This window comes from Schistosoma mansoni, chromosome 7, assembly GCF_000237925.1.
Source record: "Schistosoma mansoni strain Puerto Rico chromosome 7, complete genome".
Lineage (NCBI taxonomy): Eukaryota > Metazoa > Platyhelminthes > Trematoda > Strigeidida > Schistosomatidae > Schistosoma > Schistosoma mansoni.
In genome coordinates this window covers 359,317-379,738 of record NC_031501.1, presented here as the reverse complement: position 1 = coordinate 379,738, position 20,422 = coordinate 359,317, and the positions used below count along the sequence as shown (strand labels likewise).

Here is a 20,422-nt window from a genome sequence, read left to right as displayed (position 1 = left end):
GATAATTTTATTAGTACTCGGACTGGCTACTTATTTTTCATAACAGTAGTATATTTTGGTAACTGATCTAAAATATTTAGGAGGTTATGACGTACTGTAATTGGATTAATACCTAAATCATGACAACGTGAACTACACTGGAAATAAAAAATGATCGTGAGTGTTCACAAAACTGTTTATTACTAAAGTGAAGTAATGTTTAAAATTTATGCATTACTGAATGTTGCTAGAGTGACAGGCAACAATCAAGGCCAGATTGATAACCGATCCATATTTGCATTTAAATTACCGTGTAACCATAATACGGTATACAATCTCAAGAATTTTGTACGAGGTTTGCATTCCATCCCCATTTCTAAGATCGCATATAAGCGAATAGAATAATAATATTTAAGGGGTTTCTTGAATTGGAATCCCTAGAGTGAACATCATCACCTTACTAACTGAAGAATATGATATAAAGCTGTAATGTCTTTTGACCCGCTGACATATATCGTGTACCAAGTCAACAGTCGGAATCTTAATTCTTACTCATTCTATTTCGTGTCTGTTGTTTCCTTGACAGCTTATTCTCTTCAGATTGACCAAAATTACACGCTCGATCAGTACTATTGATATTGAGTAGACGCAATTAAATTCCTATTAGTCTGTTATTTGCAAACTCCACTAAACGTTCAGCCTTCAATTTGAGAGTCAGCAACTAACTTTCGCCGAATACTTATATTCCAAACAGATGTGCTTTATATACAGACACACTGGACAGTATCGCACCGTAAAATAAAAAATAAAAATTATTCATGAACCAGCCAAGAGTGGCTGTGATTAGAAGGAATTTATTTTTTTTATTTAAACACATAAATATTGGTACAAGGAAGCACCAGATAAATATGCGCCTCACAAATCTCACTTGATTTGTATGAGAGCTGTGATACTGCACACGTGCCCAGACTGAGGTAGGTGGTTTTCTTAGGGAGCCACACACTGAAACTTTGACCTAAGGATCCGATCCACAAGGCAGTGGAGCATCGTGATGAGATGCAGTCCCATGGTAGCCAGTGATCAACGATTGGTTCATACGCCATTTGTTCCTTCAGGATACTGGAGCCCATGTGCACCATCGGTTTGGAATCAGGGTTTTCCAACTCCCCTAGGTGAACTTTCGTGTCCACCAACCCGGTTAAAGCGTCGGACATCCGCTTTTCGTCCTCTCAATTTCGTAAACAACAGTAATGCCACGAGAAGGCAGTGAGTCGGACTTCCCTCGCAGAGGCTATATAGGTGTGGCCGTGTGAGAGCATTTAGAGAGGGAGAGCGAACTCTCCCCACTTTTGGCCGTACCAGGGCATTTGGGGGCCTGATTCGAATGGACTGTAAGTAATCCACTGACAGTAAATTAAGGATAGTAAATCGTATAGCCATGCCTAATAAGTTGACCAAAAGCCTTTTAAAGGTAGAATATATGTACATAGTGAACTAGTCACTCAGTAAATCAACAACAAAATTATAATCAATAATCATTCGAATGACCAGTTCCAGCTTTTACAATAGTCGCTCTGCTTTCTAAAAACAAATAACTAATGATATAATGGCTATATCGAGACATTCCTCAAAAAATGCACACAAAGTAACAATGACTGAGGGAAATTCATTTCTGAACATTATCAACTGGATAAGTTAAAACCTTACTGATAATTATATAATTGTTAAGTCTATCGAGGTGTCCAAATCAGCCAATTGAGATATGCGCAAAATCGAAGTTCACAAAGCAACAATCTGTGTTTTAAAAAGAAGATGTTGTTTATTGAATAACGTACATAAATTAGTTACAAACCTCAACTTGTGAGGTAGCTGTGGCTCTTACCACGTCTTTTCGTCTGAAATAAAAAGGCTTTGATAGTGCGAAACGACAGCCGTTGGCTGTGACTAAACTTGATAAAAGGTTTACCAACTAGCAAAAATCAAACTAAGAGCCAGCAATATGAAAACTGCTGCGTTTAAACGAAGAATAAACGATTGCACAAAATGGCGAATAACTGTTACAATGATTCAGTCAATAAACTACAACGAAGGACCAGGCACACATATGCATCGGTCCAAGTTGTCATACCTCGTTAGCACAACAAGATCAACACCGGATTCATAGTAGTTAATTTAGTAGTGGTAATATATAAAAGAAAGGTTGTATATAAGGATATAGTACAAAGAGAAAGACGAATATGAAACAATTTTAGTCTCCCGATTTAAGGGAAGAGTGTGTACACCTGTGCCATGTCACACAGAGTCTCTATCCATTGGTTACGACAGTCACACGGACCCCAACCAAGTAGTCTACATCTACCAACACGACTCAGACTAGACGTTAGTGACTTTAAGCTACAATGATTGATACAAAGTAATTATAATGATAAATACAATAAATGTTATAAGCATATGTAAATATTTCAGAATATTACACAACAAACTTGCGTTACAACATAAGCTTAGAAACTGTTAGGAATACAACTATTTACTGAATTAATAATAAGTAGTATAAAACAATACACAAAAGAGTCTAAGGGAAGTGAATAACTTAACAATAATCGTCATATTTGTTAAACAATTTACTAATTGTCTGGACTCAGTAACTCAGATTAAATCCATTGACATCTGAGTCGAGAGATGCTGAGTTCATTTATCAATATGATAAACATATATTTATTTATTTACAAGAACTTTCGTCGAAAATAGAGCGAATAGTTTCACAGTTTTGGGCGCCGAGTTGATATAAGACAATAAGTAGGAATAATATATTTGTAAAATCTCAGCGAATGAATTTGAAGTACATCCAAAGTTTCGCCTGGCAATCTGGTCCAAGCTTTTTCATCCTTGACTTCCCTCAGAATGTCTCCGATTGTATTTTTTTGTAACTTGTACAGCAAAAGGTCATAAACCTTTCATAAAGGCGCCTGAATACTCTATGTGATTAATAGATATAATGATGCGTTAAAACAAACAAACAAACAAAGAACATACAACTTGTTTAAATATCCAGATATCAGGAACAGTTAGCCCAGATATTCAAGCAGGCCGCCACTGAAACTTAAGCATATTCTATTGACGAAACTCAAATTGGACGAAACTCGTGTCGTAGATTCCATCGATTACCACTATAAATCTATTTTAACGAAACATACATTTTTTCCTTGTGTTTCATACATACTATACACATCAATTGCCATCTATTATTATTTTTTTTTTATCCAATTACAGATATAATGGAAGGGGATAAGGATACTGTACTTGAATTATTGATTGCAATTAATGATTATTTTTTACCTAAACACAATATGAAAACCCCTAAGAAATTCAATGCAAATAATCATAACAGCAATTATTATGATATTGATTACAAAATGGAATCAAATGGTGTAAGAAGGTTTCTGTGTGAAGGTTTTTCTCATGTGTATATTTTCGTTGTTAAAGATAACTGATAGGAATCTCTTTTCAATACTCATCAATTAAGCGTATCTATAGTCTTGAAGAAGATGAAATTGTTATATCTTGTGGCCAAGTGGATGCCTAGTTAATGTATGACTTCATAAGACCGTCAATCAGAGAGCAGCGAATTATCGATTGGAACAGTGACACACGAAAACCATACGAAAAGTCTAGAGTGCTAACCGGTTCTATGATATGCCCAACCCAGCCAGTTAAGTCCAAAATATCAATAACAGCCTCTGTGATATGAATCATTGTATTTCAAACATACTGAGTTTATATTACCAAACAGACTGACCACATCGTACCAATAAAATAGGAAATAACATTTGTACAAGAGTTAGTCAAATGTGACTGTGAATAAGGGGAGCAGTAATTAATAGACTGGGTATAACTCAGGAATGGTAAATCTTACAATAATAGTATAAGGGTCAAAATAAAGCTCACAATGAAAGGAACATGAATATGAGTAGTTTAGTTATGCAGCGAATATACGATAAAAATTATATGTATAATATTGGTCCATAAATGGATCCCAAAGTTACCATTCACTATTGTTATCGGGATATAACAGAGACTTTCACAGAAAAGTAGTTAATGTTAAGTGATTGAAATTACAGAACATTTAAAACATATTGTACATGATCATTCAAAGACTATTAGGTGCATTTAACCCAATTGATGGTAGTTAGGTTCTAATGCCATTCTAATCTACTACTGATATATAGGTCTCCTAAACACATGCCTTATCTGTTATTTGATTGAGAAAACTAACAATGTATAGGAAGCGTTTATTGGCTACTCATTCATAAGTGTACATCTGTGGTATATACTATTTATGCTGAAAAATTTAAGTGAGATGTGTGCTACTGATCTCGATAGATATAAGTAGTATGTATCACCAATCAAACGTGGAATGCCTCGAGGCAGAAGGTTAAGAAAATCGAAGAAAGGCGAACAAGAACATAGAGTGATTGATGTGGAAATTAAGGAACGATGAAGTCTGAAACAATTGATGGACATTTCGCAAATGAAGTATTTACTGTATGGTTCACAGATTTTATTAAAAGATTCGGTTACTCTGTGTACGTTTAGTACGTTCAGTTGTCCCGCACTTGTGTTCTCATCCACTACATAAGTAGTATTTATTACCGATCGGAAATGGAATGCCTATGAGCAGAAGATTGAGAAGATTGAAATGGAGAGAATGATGAACAAGCAATAAAAATAACAATAGGAATGAAAGAACGATGAATTTTGTAAGAGATAACTGATGGAAAATGTACAAATGATGGATTTAATGTATGACCTTCATATTTGACGAGATTACTCTGTAATTTTCCACTCATTAATAACTTGGAGATCCCCATAAAGTTTCGTTCACTGCACATCTCTCTCTCTCAGATCTTCAACCAGAGTATCTCTGTTTCTTTAGGAATATTAGGCCAAACATAAACCAGTCGAGTGCACCAGTCAGGAACTTTTACTTATTATTTGTCTTATTCCTGGTTGGTCTAGACTATCCTAATGATTCAATCGTAAAGAGGAATTAGACGAATATGACACAATTAGACAAAAGTGTCCATATTCACATGGTTATTAAGCTAGTTAAAACATTCTGAAGATATTCAATGAGTTGTCCCCTAAGTGTTGTTAAAAGACCAAGACGACTTCAACGTCTCTAGAATGTACTCCAAATCTAGTTGCATAATGTATTTTGTTGTATTGTTTTTACCTCATTTCCTTAATAATTTTTTTCACAAACTACATTTGAATAACATATTATGTAGAAAGTTAGTTTATAAATTGATGATTTTGGAGAATGTGAATTATCCGGCGTACATGATCGTGGATGCTCTCTGCTAAGGAGTCTTATACCAGGACGAAACATCCGTCCAGTGCTTCTAGGTTTTCAATAGTGGTCTAACATTGATCGGTTCATGATTTCAATTGGAACATGAATTATTGAAATGAAATACTGTTTAGTGTTTTAAACCTTTTACAAATATTCTGTAAGTTATGCTAACTAGCGTTTTGAATGCTGGTGAGAGGCCTATGCTCCTCGATGAGGGGTAACAGGCGTAAGTAAGTAAGTATGCTAACTAGTTAGATTCGGAATCAAAGTAGATATTTTTAAAAAAGATTTCACCAATTCGACAAAGTGTTGGGATCAGTTCCATTATGGATAAATAGGCCATGAAAAGCTACAGAAAACCATAGTCAACGAATACAGATAAGTGAAAATAAAGTGATATAAACATGAATTTCTAATAATGATCACATGAATAGCTCAGTGTTAATTTCTCGGTTTGTGATGTTAAGTGACTTGAGTTCGAATTCCGAAGACAAGATCAGATTTGCTCGAAATAGTGAGTACACATTATATGTGGGTTCTAACAAGCATAAAAGTTTCTTATCGATTATCTCCAATCACAAACCATGTTATATGGTAATGCTTATTACTTTCGGATCCATTCAACGAATTATTTGTTCATACATATCCATAAGGGCAGTGAAATTTAGTTTTATCAGATCATACTAACAATAAGATAAATTATTCAGTAAGTAGTTATTTTGCAAATACGATATATATCAATACGGGTATTTAAGGAGATTATTGAATGACACTGACATTATCATCTATTCAAAATCCGGAAGCATTAGAAATATGCGTCGTTCTAGTATGGGACGTTTTAGCATCACACATCCATGACCCCATTATCACGGGTCGAACCGAAGACCTTCAATCTCGTATAAAGGTACTAAGTTAGTATACAATGGTGTACATGTTTAGATCTGGTCATTTGCGAAATTACCCAACCGTCTTCCATTGTAACTACTTAGTACCTCATGTTCTAACTAGTGACTGATTTAGAGCAAGTGATTTGTGGAGTACTAGTGAGAAGCTCTGGACAGCGGTGTTCAACCATGTCGGATGTGAGATAGTTATTCACCGCAAGAAATAGATTAAAGTTGAACAATATTTCAAATTGATTGAAGTTAGACACTATTATCACTGGATGTCAATTTAGCGGTCTAGAGACTAAGCGTTCGTGTACAAAATCAAACGTTCTAGGTCTTTCCTATGGTGGAAGGTCTGTGAATGTTCAATGCTAATGAGTCCCGTACTACATTGAAACAGCTTCTAAATGTTTCTTGATTTTCAATGGGTGTCCAACTTAGTTCGGTTCGTGAAGTCACAAGGCAGTTGCCTTGTGACTTGATTGACAGAATAAGATATAAACTAAAAATAAAAAAATTGAATCCCACAATACAAAATATGTGGTAATATTAAAATTCAAGGTCTCTTTAGGAAAATTCAGGATGATTACATATATGTCAGCGATGCTATCCCTGGTACGGTCATGGATATACGTTTTTGGAATGTCTGATACTAAGATAAAACAGCTTACCAGTACTTGTGTGTTTTTTTTAATGGTTGCCAAGTTTAATCCAGTCCGTGGTGCCATCTGCCAAACTAAACACTCATTATTTATTATAATAAGCTTACTCATTTTATATTCGTTTTATTTAATTACGTCCACTATTGGAGTTTACTTAGGTGATCTCATAAATTGTTTACAATATACCGTGAATCTAATTATTGTGAAATTGAATAAGTACCACTGTGGTGTGTGCTACTTATGTCATCATAAGTAATATATCACGCTAGTCAGGAAAAGAATGTGTAGCAGCAGAAGTTTGAGAAGATCGAGGAGGAAAGAACGGGAACAGAAAATAGTTGGTATATAGGAGCAATGACGTCTGAGACAATTAGTGAACATGAAGTATTCATCGCATGGTTCTCAGATTTTACTGAAACGTTCTGTATTTTTTTTTCCTCATTTGTGTTCTCGTTCACTACACCATTCGTAGCGGTTCATATTGTTTTCCTCCTTCTCCTCCTACTCTGTAGAAATATCGAACTTGTGTAACATATATACTCTTGTCTGAGAAGATGTGTCATTTGAACATGGGACATCATAGACACTTACAAGTGAATATAAAAGGCAGTTGATCACAGTTTTAAAAAAATCCCATTAATTTTTTTTATTTGTACCATTTTGACAGCGTTCATCAGCATGGAGTACTTTAAGTAGTTCAACTAGAAGAACACCAATAAATCGATCAGAAACAGCACCACATTTAAATGGTAATCATGAAAATGGAATATTATCAATAAATAATCATCATTTACAAAAAAATCTTTTACAACATTCTACAAATGGTATAGATTATCCTACAATTGATTTACCATGGTCAAATTCTATAGATCGTTTTACAGATAATACTAATAATCGACAACTTTATTCATCTTCTCATCATTCATTAGCACCAACACCAACTCCATCAGAATTAACTAATTCTACAAGTCCACGATCAAAAAGTACAGTGTATAGAGTTCGTTCAGATCCATTATCACCTAGATCTATACATGGTAGAAGGTAAGAGATAAGATGTTGTTGTTTATAAAATACAACAAGATTTTTGATTATCATATTATGGGGTTGTGGACATTGTCGAGTTACATTGAAGTTGCGATCCGATCAAAGTTGTACAGCTGTTAGAAACCTTGAATCACTGGACAGCTATTTTGTCCTATCGTGAAGTTCCTCAACAGTGCATATCCACGACTCTGCAGGCGGAAGTCAAACTTGAAGGGCCTGTGTCTGACTCCCTATCGCAGGATCGTGGATATATACTGTTGGGAAGCTCCATACTTGGATGAAACAGCTACCTACTGCTTCCAGGTTTTCAACAGTTGTTTATCGAAATGTAATTTCAATGAAAATCGTTACTATTGAAAAGATAAATATCGAACGTTAACAACATGAGCGATTTCAGTATTTTCATTGTTAAAAGCATGAGTCCATTAAAGCTAGTCCACAATGGAATACCTGGAAGCACTGGACGGCCGTTTCGTCCTATTGTGGGACTTCTAAGCAGTGAGCATCCACGACCTCGCCTCGCGGGACTCGAACCCAGGACCTACCAGTCTCGCGCCAGAGCACTTAATTGATAGGCCACTGAGCCGATATCCGTGGTGTTAATGTCTAACTTCAACCAATACACGAAGTTGAGCAACCAGTTCACGAATTGTCTTCAGCGAGTTCCTATCTCACAACAGACGTGGTTGAACTCTAATGGTCACTGCTTCCCACGAAACGGCCGTCCAGTGCTTCCAGGTTTTCCTTGGTGGCCTAGCTTCAATTGACTCATGCTTACAACATTGAAAAATCATGAAAATAGTCTATACGTTATAAAAAATTATTCAGTTATTGATCAGAATAAATATAGGTAACATGGAGTGAAAGAGAAATAAAAAGATAACTCCGAATTAGGATAAGTGTCTGGTCAATATTTACGCAATATTTGGAAATAATGGACAGGGGGGAAGTTAATGGAGTTTCCTAAATGTTTACAAGCGTCACAATAATTAAAGTAAATCTGTATGTACATTTATCGAATTATGTCATCATCATATCATCTTCATAACTTCAGCCACAGTATTTCTCTGCATGTATCACATCTAAATTGTATACGTATAAACAGAGACGTTTTGCTTACACTTAAGATTTCTTTTTTTGTTCTGTTTTCTAGGTCAAGTATATATTTATAAGTTTCTCAGAGTATCCATTTCCTTTCGGAGTATTATTCATTGTATTTGCCCGACCGTTGCTGGCACCTTGACGTTGTGGTCGGGCTTGCCTATCGTGATGAAGCAATCGAGCTATACTGGCTGGAACAATCGTTCCTCAAGGTCCTACCATGCCAGACAGGTCGGTCGAAGAGCGGTAAGACTAAAAGCAGCAAAGCCAAGGTCCGAAGGCGAAGTCGTACTGTCGACTGTACAGAGGTGTGACAGCAGCAAGGTGTTTCCTTCAGACAACCAGCATAACAGCGATTCCGCCTTCCCACAAGGAAAGGTGGGGTTAGAGAAGGTCGACCTTAAAAATGCACACCTCGCCTTATCCCACGAATATCCGTCTCCGGCGGTAAGGTCCTTTGAAGAACGAAGATAGCACGTCAAAAATCCCCCACAAGAAGGCCATGAGTGATCGACTTCAAGCAGTTGTCCCTTGGGCACTGCGGTCACACTCCCAGGTCGTTAAGACCAACACTAACCAAACTTCGTTTTCATGTCCCTCAAGACTGACTCAATGTATTTGCTTCTTCTACAACTGTATCTAGGTAGTTTACAGTTTATATTCTATATCAGAGTGTCTAAAACAAGGTTTCTTTTAGCTTATATTGGAACAAACCTAAGCAAACCTATATATGAAATTCACTTGGTATTGTTTTACTTGAATCTTACCGTTGATGTTTAGGACTGTAATTGATCAGTCGCTTGTTGGCATACGTGCATACTGTGCGTAATGCCTCGATATTGCCTTAATACACAAGCATTATAAGCAAAGATAGATAGTGGTTAGCAATAGAATCCAGGACGCGCATTCCGTTCTATATGAGACTCGTCAGCTGAATGTACCTGCATCGCAGAGTTGATGTTCACTCAGGGACTCGAACCCAGTGCCGTTCACTTCAAATGCCATCACTTTATCCACATAGCCACTGAGTCCTGATAACCATTGGCTTGTGAAATGGAGTGCATTTTAAATTTACTTGGTATTGTTTGCTCGAATCTTCCCATCGATAAGTGAACATCAACTCTGAGATTCAGGTACATTCAACTGACGAGTTCCAAATAGGATGAAAAGCGTGTCCTGGATTCCGCTGCTAACTACAATATATCTTTGCTTATAAACTTATGTATTGTCTAGTTCAAGTACTTTCCGTATTTCAGTTCCTTCTTAGTGCACTTAGAATTTATGTTTCGTAACTATAAGTACCGATGTATTCTTTAAGATTTTAAATTACAATCAGTTTCTTGTCATATTACTATATTTACGGCAAGGTTACGTTGTCCAGCCTTGACAGTTTCGTACAAAATGATGTTCAGTGGATTTAAACTATTATATTTTCAGAAGAGGTTTATTGAAGATCTTAGTAATTATATAGTTGAATTCATGAATCCATTGAAGCTAGACCACCATGGAAAACCTGGAAGCATTGGACGGCCGTTTCGTCCTACTGGTGGATTACTCGGCAGTGCGCATGTATAATCCCGTCTCACGAGATTCAAACCCAGGAGCTATCAGTCTCACAAGTCAGGATTGTGAATGCGCGCTGCTGAGGAGTCCCAAAATAAGATGAAACGGCCATCCAGTGCTTCCAGGTTTTCCATCGTGGTCTAGCTTCAATTGACTCATGAATTCAACTATTAAACTATCATATTTATTTATTATTGAAAATTTAAACACCAGAAACTAGTTAATAGTAATAATCAGTTAATAACTGATTGTTCATTGAATAACGTGGTGACCACTGATTATTATATCTTCATTTACATTGATTTGTCAACACTCAATGACTAACTAATGTTAATATCTCAGTTCTATAGAAAATCGGTCGCTGTTCGAATGACTCATCTTAAGGCATAATTTAGTTCATACGAGATTTCAGTTAACTGGTGACCTGTCGGAAACCGTTAGGCAATGAAATACCGCCCTGTATTAGTATAGGACTTCATAGGAGTATCCAACCTTGGACGGGTCAGGGAATGAACTTATGACCTTTAGATGCTTTGCAAATAGCTTGTTTTTTCTAGACTATTAAGTTTAAACCTATATTTCTAATTTAAATTATCGGGATATTGAACGATGATTATCTAATATCATTCTTCATGATGATTTCGCTCCTAATGTAACCTTAACCTAATCCCTAGTGTTTAATGAGTATCATAAAAACTCTTCTTCCTAGAAGTCCTTTTTCTAACTTACTGGTCAACGATAATGAAAGTGCCATCAATGTAACTTAGTTAGGAAAGAGTCAAGAGGTGAGATATCATCCGTTTCCCATTTAAATTCATATATTTCAGTATTGGGTTTCGGAGATTTCTCTAGAGGTCTAGAGGTTAAGTGTTCGCTCATGAGACTGATGATTCCGGGTTTAATCCATGGATGCGGGATTGTGGTTAAGTACTACTGAGAAGTTCCATATTAAGACAAGATAGGCGTCCAGTGCTTTCAGGTTTTCAATGGTGGTCTAATATTGATCAGTTCATAGTTTCGATGACATATATTTCACCTTGGAAATTAAACCAAAGATGTCTTTAACGCTTCTTTTAAAGAATAACTTGGGTAGAGGGTTCGGGATTCAAACTAACCACATTGTAATTTTATGATAATGATAATTATACCTATCTAGAATTGGACGAAGGGGAAGTTCAGACTTTTAAGATTATAGTAAACCATAGAATATCCGACGCCGTAGATAATCCGATAAACAGACGATGTTTACCCATGTCTATGCTTTGTCAAAAATTCAAACAGCGTTTAGACAACTGTATCACATCCTATTTTCCTTATAAGTTTACTTGTGTATGTATGTATATATGTATGTGTGTGGACACTCATAGAGGAGAGTAAGCACGTGATAAGAAACCATTTTCGTCTATCGTTATATATTTAATTGAAATAGACCATAAGACTGATTTCAGATCAACCATTGTAGTGTTCTATATAAGTATCCTAGTATGATGACCATAGTTTGTCAATGCTTTAGTCAGGAAGGGAGTCAAACCTCTTTTATCTGTTTAAAAATAATTTATAATTTCTTTGAATCGACATTGATTTGTGATTTAATGCCCAGATATATATGTGTTCTACTTTTTCTTTAATATCTTCGTAGTTTCTATGTTACCCCATTTAACTAGTTCCACATCCACATTTTTCATATCTGTAAATCAAGAAGTTAGTATCTGATCTATTATTGTGAAATGTTATGGTTTAAATCACTAACTGGCCTTTGTTAATCAACCTTTGAAAGCCAAGAAGTACTGAATAACTCTTTTGTTCTAGTATGAGATTCTTAAGTTGTGTGTATTCATGACCCCAACTCTGACCACACCCTGGATAATGAGGTTTCTCTAGAAGCACACTTCCCTTTTTTTCATTATCTAAATACTACTATTACTACTACTAACAATAATAATGCAGTGATTACTACAACAATCTAATACTTGTCGGTAGAAAAACGGGTTGAATGAAAACATTAATAAGCCAACACAAACTAAACTCCCTCCATCTTGAGTAACTCAGATGATGTTAGTTTTCATCATATAATCACTTTCACTTTAGTATAAACGAATTTCATTCGATGATATTGTTACTAGGTAGAATGTTAACCAAATGTGAAAACCATCAGCGAAATGGATCATTATATCAGAAATCGACTTGAATAATTCTTACTCAGATTTAAGGTACAATTTTTGGTTAAAGACTGACGATACTATCTGTCTGCTCAAAAAAGTATGTGTAAAGGGTTTTAAACCTAAGATTTATCTGTTAATAAGTGAATACTTCACTCATTGAACCATCCCCATTCTCATTTATTAAACACAAATTCACTTGTATTTGTGTAAGAAAGTATATCGATTAGCCGTAGAGCCAACATTTTTAACTCACCTCATATAAATTCGTTTGTGAAGTTTGGAGAAAACTCTAGTTTCCCATAATTTCTCTTGGGATAATTCAATCAAGTCCTGTTATTCACAGAATTCATAATGTAACTGGTGTTAGTTATAAAATATCCCTAATACCTGCAAATCGTATCTACTATTAAGACTTCATCAAAATACAGAAGTCGTAACACTTCATGAATTCTAAATCCTGAACAGCATAGAATGAACGCTTTTTAATTGGTTAGCTGGCCATTGTAGACATTAAGCTAAGTACTGTATATTTTCCCCATGTCATTTATTATCCTATCACTTTTCATAATTAACATTTCTGAATTTCGCAGTCTACTAACTAATCTTTGTTAGTTTGTAAAGCGAAACTATTTCACACTAAACTGAACTCCATACACCCTCAATCCAAACCACTTTTAAGACCTGTAGGCTGTATTATTCATAGCTTGATGTCAGTTAGGATATCACATAAAACTGAAATGAATTGAATGATTACTTCATGTGATTACTTTCATGGTTATTGTGTAAACCTCAGACCACTAGGATAGCATCCGACGGTTTAGATCTCGGACTATATTCAATTCATGACATCGAGTACCAATCGTTCAATGTCATCCAAGCTTAACTGTTTCGCTTCCAACATAGTTGAAATCTACAAGTCACAACTTCCTACTAGAACACTAAGAACTACATCTTCAAATTAGTCGCTTGTGCACACATGACCGCCAATAATTACTTGCCTACGCCTGTTCCCCCTCGTGAAGGAACATACGTCCTCCAGAAGCATTCTCCGTTCAACTCTGTCCTGTGCAATCTTTTCAAGTTATTTCCTTTTCATGCCTGCTTCGAATTCTCGACGCTGTGTATTCTTTTGTCTTTCACAGTACAACTGTCTTGACGTTCATATTGAAGATTCTGACTTTGATATTTGGTTGACAATTGTTTTGAGTTCTATATGTTCTTGAACTGTAGAAATATGGCCTATAACACTTCTGGGGTTACTGCCCATTCCAAGACCGGATAAAAGAGGAGAGTTGGACATGGGCTCAGCAACCTTATCTCGTACAAAACAACTATGCTAAGAAAACCCTAACCTAATCATATGAAACTATGACAAATACAATCTACACATTCAACCAATCTCAAATAAATAACTTATAAAATCATATCCTATAGAATCTAAATAAGAAAAGGACTATCTATCTGTATATATATTCATTGTTCAATGATATGTAACTATGTGTTTTTCCTAAATTAGAACTTTACTATCATTGGTTAATATTCCCTTTCGATTGATTGATTTTTCATTATTGTCTAAAAAAATATATACAATTGGTCATTTATTTAATGTCTAGCAACAATACAAACCATCATCACCATCACCATCATCATCATTCCCCATTTTTGTAAAACGGATACATGACTACTACAACTACCATAGTGATATTTGTTTGACTTTTTTTATCCTCACCATACAACGTTCATTTATCTTATATAAAATGATGATTATAAGTAGTATAGATGGTAATTAAGATTTTTGAAAAAATCCGATTCATTTCTAGTTATGGGTAATTCGAATCATCGATTTACTACACTTAAAGAATATAATACCATTAGTAATACATCTAAGTATGATAATAATACTATTACAAATATGGATAATAAAAGAGAGGAATCTACAATTCAATATAAGAAAATTCATAATCATCATCAAAACGATCCTGATCATGATCATGATATTGATCGAATAGGATTGGATCTAAATCCTGATCATCAATTACATAAAGTTAAATATGGATTATTAAATAAGAATTCTGTGAATAAAACAAATTCCACTGTAAATACTACTTATAATAATAATAATAATATTAATGGCTTATCAATGCTTTATAATGAGGAACATTCTCCATTTAAACAATCTTATCATGATCCATATGATAAAGATTGTAATTTACAATTACATAATCATGTTACTAATCTATCCAATCGATTGAAAAGAAAAAAACATACAAAAAATGTATGTTTATCAGAGATACGAAAACTGTATTTATATTTAATACGACATCTTTTTAAATCTCAATATTTAATATTAGAAACAAATGATCAAATGTAAGTGTACAGTGTTTATTGTTTGTTTTTTTGTATTTTATGGGGCCCCCCCACCAAATATTGTGGTACAGCCGAGGGTTGGGAGAGTTAGATCTCTCTCCAAATGCTCTCACATGACCACGTGTATACAAATACTGACAAAGGTCCTACTCACTGTTTTCTTGAGAACGGACTGTTCTGTAAGAAACTGTGAGTTCGCGGATATGGAGAATCCACCTAGGGGAGTTGGAATACTCTGATTCCAAATCAATGGTGCCTTTGGGTTATAGGATCCTAAGAGAAGGAATGGTGTATCAACTTTTTGTTGGTCACTGGCTACCATGATACTGCATCCCCTAGCGTTGCTCTTCTGCCTTGTGGACTAGACCTTTAGGTGAAAGTCTCAGAGGGCCGCCCCTTTAGAGAACCATGCGCTTCAGTTTTTGTTTCCGGACAGTATCCCAGCCCTCAAATAAATCGAATGATTTGTGTGTCGCATATGTATTTGGTGCCTCATTGTACCAATACTTATGTTTAAATTAATAGTAGATGAGACCAAGTTGGACATGAAGATTGAACGATAAGATGGTTAATTTAACTATGGATTTTGATATGAATTGATATTTCAACTAGAAACTTAAAGATTTTGTGAGGTAATGATGGGTTGTTTTCGAAATCTGATACTGATACACTACGGGCTACGTATTAACACCCCACCTGACTACTTAAGCATGAACACAATGTATATATATATATATATATATATATCCTTTAGAAATTCAATCCATTTTTTGGCAAATAATATACGCTTGTCCTTTAGGTCACCTCTGATTCCCATCGATTGACCTTTTTTGGCTACTTCTTACTGGCTTGCCATATCACCTTTATTACGAAAGGGTATTGAGAAGACTGTCGAGTTTGAAATTTAAATGATGTATTGCCATTAGCTATAAAAACATAGAAAACAGGGAAACACTAGATATTCTTCTCATCAGAGTTAAAATAAATAGAATATCCACAAAACCCCTTCTGCTATTAATTAACATATGCTCACTAGTGACTGGCTCCATGAGGTATTTTCTGGAGTTCTAGTGAGAAGCAGTGACCAGTGGAGTTCAATCCGGTCTGTTGTGAGATAGTAACCCACTGAAGACGTTAGTGGATGTGTCACTCAATTTCGTGGATGGATTGAAGTTAGACATTAACACCGTTAGACGCCGGCTCAGTGGTCCCAGTGGTTAAATGGTCGTGCGCGCGACTGGAATGATCTGGGTTCGAATCTCACGAGGTGGGATCGTGAGTGCGCACTACTGAGGAGTTCCACAATAGGACGAAACAGCTTTGCAATGCTTCCAGGTTTTCCATGGTGGTCTAGCTTCAATTGACTCGTGATTTCAACTATTAAAATAAATTCTGCCAGTTTAAGTTAATACAACTTATTGCACCATATTTAACTAATAATGATGTAATTACATTATAAATGTCTCTGTATGTTTGTAGTTTTGAGAGAATATGGGATATGTCATATGAGTGGTAAAACCGACAACAATCTGCATCGAAATGATACCTTTGAGGTTACTTATAATCAACAAAGCAAAAAGGTTCTCTACATATCAATGATTTGACAATACAGTGATCATTATTTGGAATGAATCTATATGATAATTGAATAGTTTAGTGATAACATCTCTGATCATGATATTCAATAACATACTCAGTTCTAAGTACATAGATGAGGTATTGATTCTTTTACAGTTACAAAGACTATTTGATAACAATTAGCAGTTAGTATGAATAGTGACACTCTTCAATTATCCAACATTGAATACTGAGTTCTTTAGAGAAGTTATTATACTGAACCCTTTCTATAAAAACTTTGATTTAGGGCAACCTGTTCAGTATCACTAAACTGAACATTTCAGTCAGCTACAACGTAGGATCAGGCACATATATGCATCGATCCATGTTGTCACATCTCATTAGTACAACAAGATGAACACCGAATTCATAGAAGTACTTACTTCAATGGTAGTAATATATAAAAAAAGATTTAGTATAAGAGAAAGAATTAGTTGGTAGAAAGAAAAATATAAAGCAATTTTAATCTCACGATTTTAAGAGACGAAAAACAGTGTATACATCTGCACCAATGTGATCGATTCTGAGCCATATCACACAGAGTCTCCAACCATTGGTTACGATAGTCGCGTGGACTCCAACCAAGTAGTCTGCATCTGTCAACATGTCTTAGCGGGTATAAATCAGGAGAACTTTTGTATTATTCATCAATCCATAAAGAAACGAATATAATTGGAAGCAAAGATGATTTTAGGCCAGATGGGGTTTGGTGGAGAATTCAGTATTTTCATAGTTGAAATCATGGGTCAATTGAAGCTAGACCACCATCGAAAACCTGAAAGCACTGGACGGCCGCTTCATCTTATTATGGGACTCCTCAGCAGTGGGCATCCACGATCCCGCACTCGCGAGATTCGAACCCAGGACCTACCTGTCTCGTGCCGGAGCCCTTAACCGATAGACCGCTAAGCCGGCCGTCATCCAACGGTGTTGATGTTTAACTTCAACCAATCCACGATTTTGAGCGACCGTTCACCAATTATCTTCAGTGAGTTGACATCTGTACAACAGACTGGTAGGTCCTGAGTTCGAATTTCGCGAGGCGAGGTCGTGGATGCGCACTGCCACTAAGGAGTCCCATAATAGGACGAAACGGCCGTTCAGTACTTCCAGGTTTTCGATGGTGGTCTAGCTTTAATTGACCCATGATTTCAACTATGAAAAGATGATTTTGGCTAACAGTGGAATCTAAGACTCGCGTTTCATCCGATTTGAGACTTGTCAGCTGGATGTATTTGAATCCTAGGGTTGATGTTCATTCCGACACTCCAACTTAGTATCGTTCGCTCCAAATGCCATTACGTTATCCACTTAGCTACTAAGCCCAGATAGTCACTGACTTGTGCAATGGGGTCAAGTTGAATCCATTTTTGTATTGATTGTAATTATGCTTGTGACTTCAGGTAATGTCGAAACAATCCACACAGCATGCACATATGTCTATAAGAGACTGATCGATTGCAGTCCTAAACACCAATAGGAAGATTTAAACAATCAATATAAAAATGAATATAATTAGAGTGTAAATAAATTAAGCTAAGAGATAAAGGGTTAAAAAATATTTGAAACTCTACCTAGAGATAAAAAGTAGTCACAATTGGTGACTTAAATGAGAAAAAAAGTGACAGATTGGAAATTATTCGAAATATGATAATTTTTGCTTTTTATCATGATGAAAAGAGAGAGAGGGGGGGCGGAGAGAGAGAGACAGAGTACATCATTACTTAAATGAACAAGTGAAACACTTTAAAAAAAATCAGACATCCTATGAAAAAATATAGACATTTGCATAGACACACGAACAAAATAATCGGGATGACTAAATTTTGGATGTATTTTTTACAATTTAGCATTAGTCCTTTTGTAGAATTTCAACTATCTAAAAGATAATTGATTTTTCATATAGAATATAGCCATATTGAATGATAAAGTCTAGTAGGCCCTTCTGGAGAAGAGTGCTACATCGAAGCATGGCATAACTACCGGAGCGGGATAGCTGTTTCTGCACTGCTTACGCAGAACCATTACATAACACTCACAACCTATTTTTTTGTCATTTTTGTTTTTGTTTGGGCAAACTCATTTTTTTACTACTCTTTTGAACCATCAATAGTTATACAATGACTCTATATAGCATTTGTAATCGTTCTCGGGTATTAGTAGAGTGGTTGATTAGGCCGATCTCCACCACCCTCATTACGGCTCACGTTAGTACATGGGATGGTTGCCATGATCCAGGAGGCACGACGAGGACGTGTGAGTCGCAATTCGCCTCCCGATTGTTTTTCCATAGTTATTATTTATAGATTACATTCGTATAAGATTGGTTTTAATTGAGGCATGATTGAAAGCTAGAGAGAAATAGAAAATTTCTTTGTCCTATTAAAGAACTTCTCAGTAGTGTGTACTCAAAACCATTTTCAATGGCTGGAATTCAAAACTTTCAGGTCCTACGGAGAACACTTTAACAATAAAACTGCTCGTATATCCTGGAAGCACCGAGTAAGTAATGCAGTCGTTAGGAAACGGGTACTAGGTAAGGATGGCAAATCGATTGATAAAGTAGTGAAACTTCATCAGTTGAGATGTCTGGGACACGTGTTACAGATGCCAAACCACCGACTGCCCCGACGTGCAATGTTTTATGATGTAGGAGTAGGTTGGAAGAAAGCTAGGGGCGGCCAGACCAAAACGTGGCACAAATCCATGAAGTCACTGACAAGTGGATTGAGCCATGCTGGTAGGTGTATACTACTTGGTTGGGATTCGCGAGATGATAGCAATCGATGGTTAGAGACTTTGAATGACATGGCTCAAAATCGTTTGCCATGGCGAAGGTGCATCCAATCTTTGTGTTCTATCAAATTCTAATCTTCTGAATTCTTCATGCCTCTAATTTTTTCTCTTTTCAAACTTATTTCATTGGATTATACTCCTTGAATAACATCTTCAAACCCTAATCTTTCTGATTACTGTTTATACTCTTACTACTTCTACCACTATGGAATTTGAATCGACAACTGCATCTCTGTGGTAATGTGGTATGGCAACTCGAACTGATGTACGTACGTACGAAGTTCTACGTTGTGACTGACTGACTGATAACATTAAAACTACTTAGTCAGCATTTAGTTACAACACAATGGAACTACAATGAAATTACAAACTCTTACCGAAAAGATACTGTCATAACATTTGGTGATACAATTTTCCAAATAAACGGTTTTTTCCTAAAAAAAAAACCCCCATCTCTCTAACCTACAATAATAGTTTACTTATTAGTTACTAATTTAGATATATAGTTCTTCCCGAAGTTTGTGCTGATGACGATGTCGTTCATAAGAACGATGAAAGCTTCACGATCAAACCATCCAGCTCAAAGAACAAAACTCCATCAAAATTGTTCGCTAATAATATCAATCAAATTGAAAGTTAGTCAGTTATTTACTTCTACTACGGTTAGTCTCATCACATTATGAAATGATTGAATTTAGAAACTTACTATCAATTAAGGTAGAATAATATGAATTCACTATATTTTATGATTACTTATCAGCAGCTGCTTACAACCATTATTATTTATTGAAAGTTTACATTGATATAAGATATAATGTGAAACAATTAAAGTGATTAATGTTATTATTATTAAATATCTACATAAATATATATAAGAGATTGGAGGTCAGA

General features: G+C 35.6%; 1 protein-coding gene across 1 annotated transcript in view; it reads left to right on the top strand.

The window, feature by feature from the left end:
- Positions 1 to 20,422, top strand: part of Smp_130260 (hypothetical protein) — a gene marked incomplete at its 5' end in the record, with an annotated part of 47,397 nt that overhangs the window by 13,962 nt on the left and 13,013 nt on the right. The window contains 2 exons of the mRNA XM_018798559.1: positions 3,250 to 3,407; positions 7,549 to 7,922. Of these exons, the coding sequence (XP_018653489.1) occupies positions 3,250 to 3,407; positions 7,549 to 7,922 (532 nt within the window). The remainder of the gene's footprint in view (positions 1 to 3,249; positions 3,408 to 7,548; positions 7,923 to 20,422) is intronic.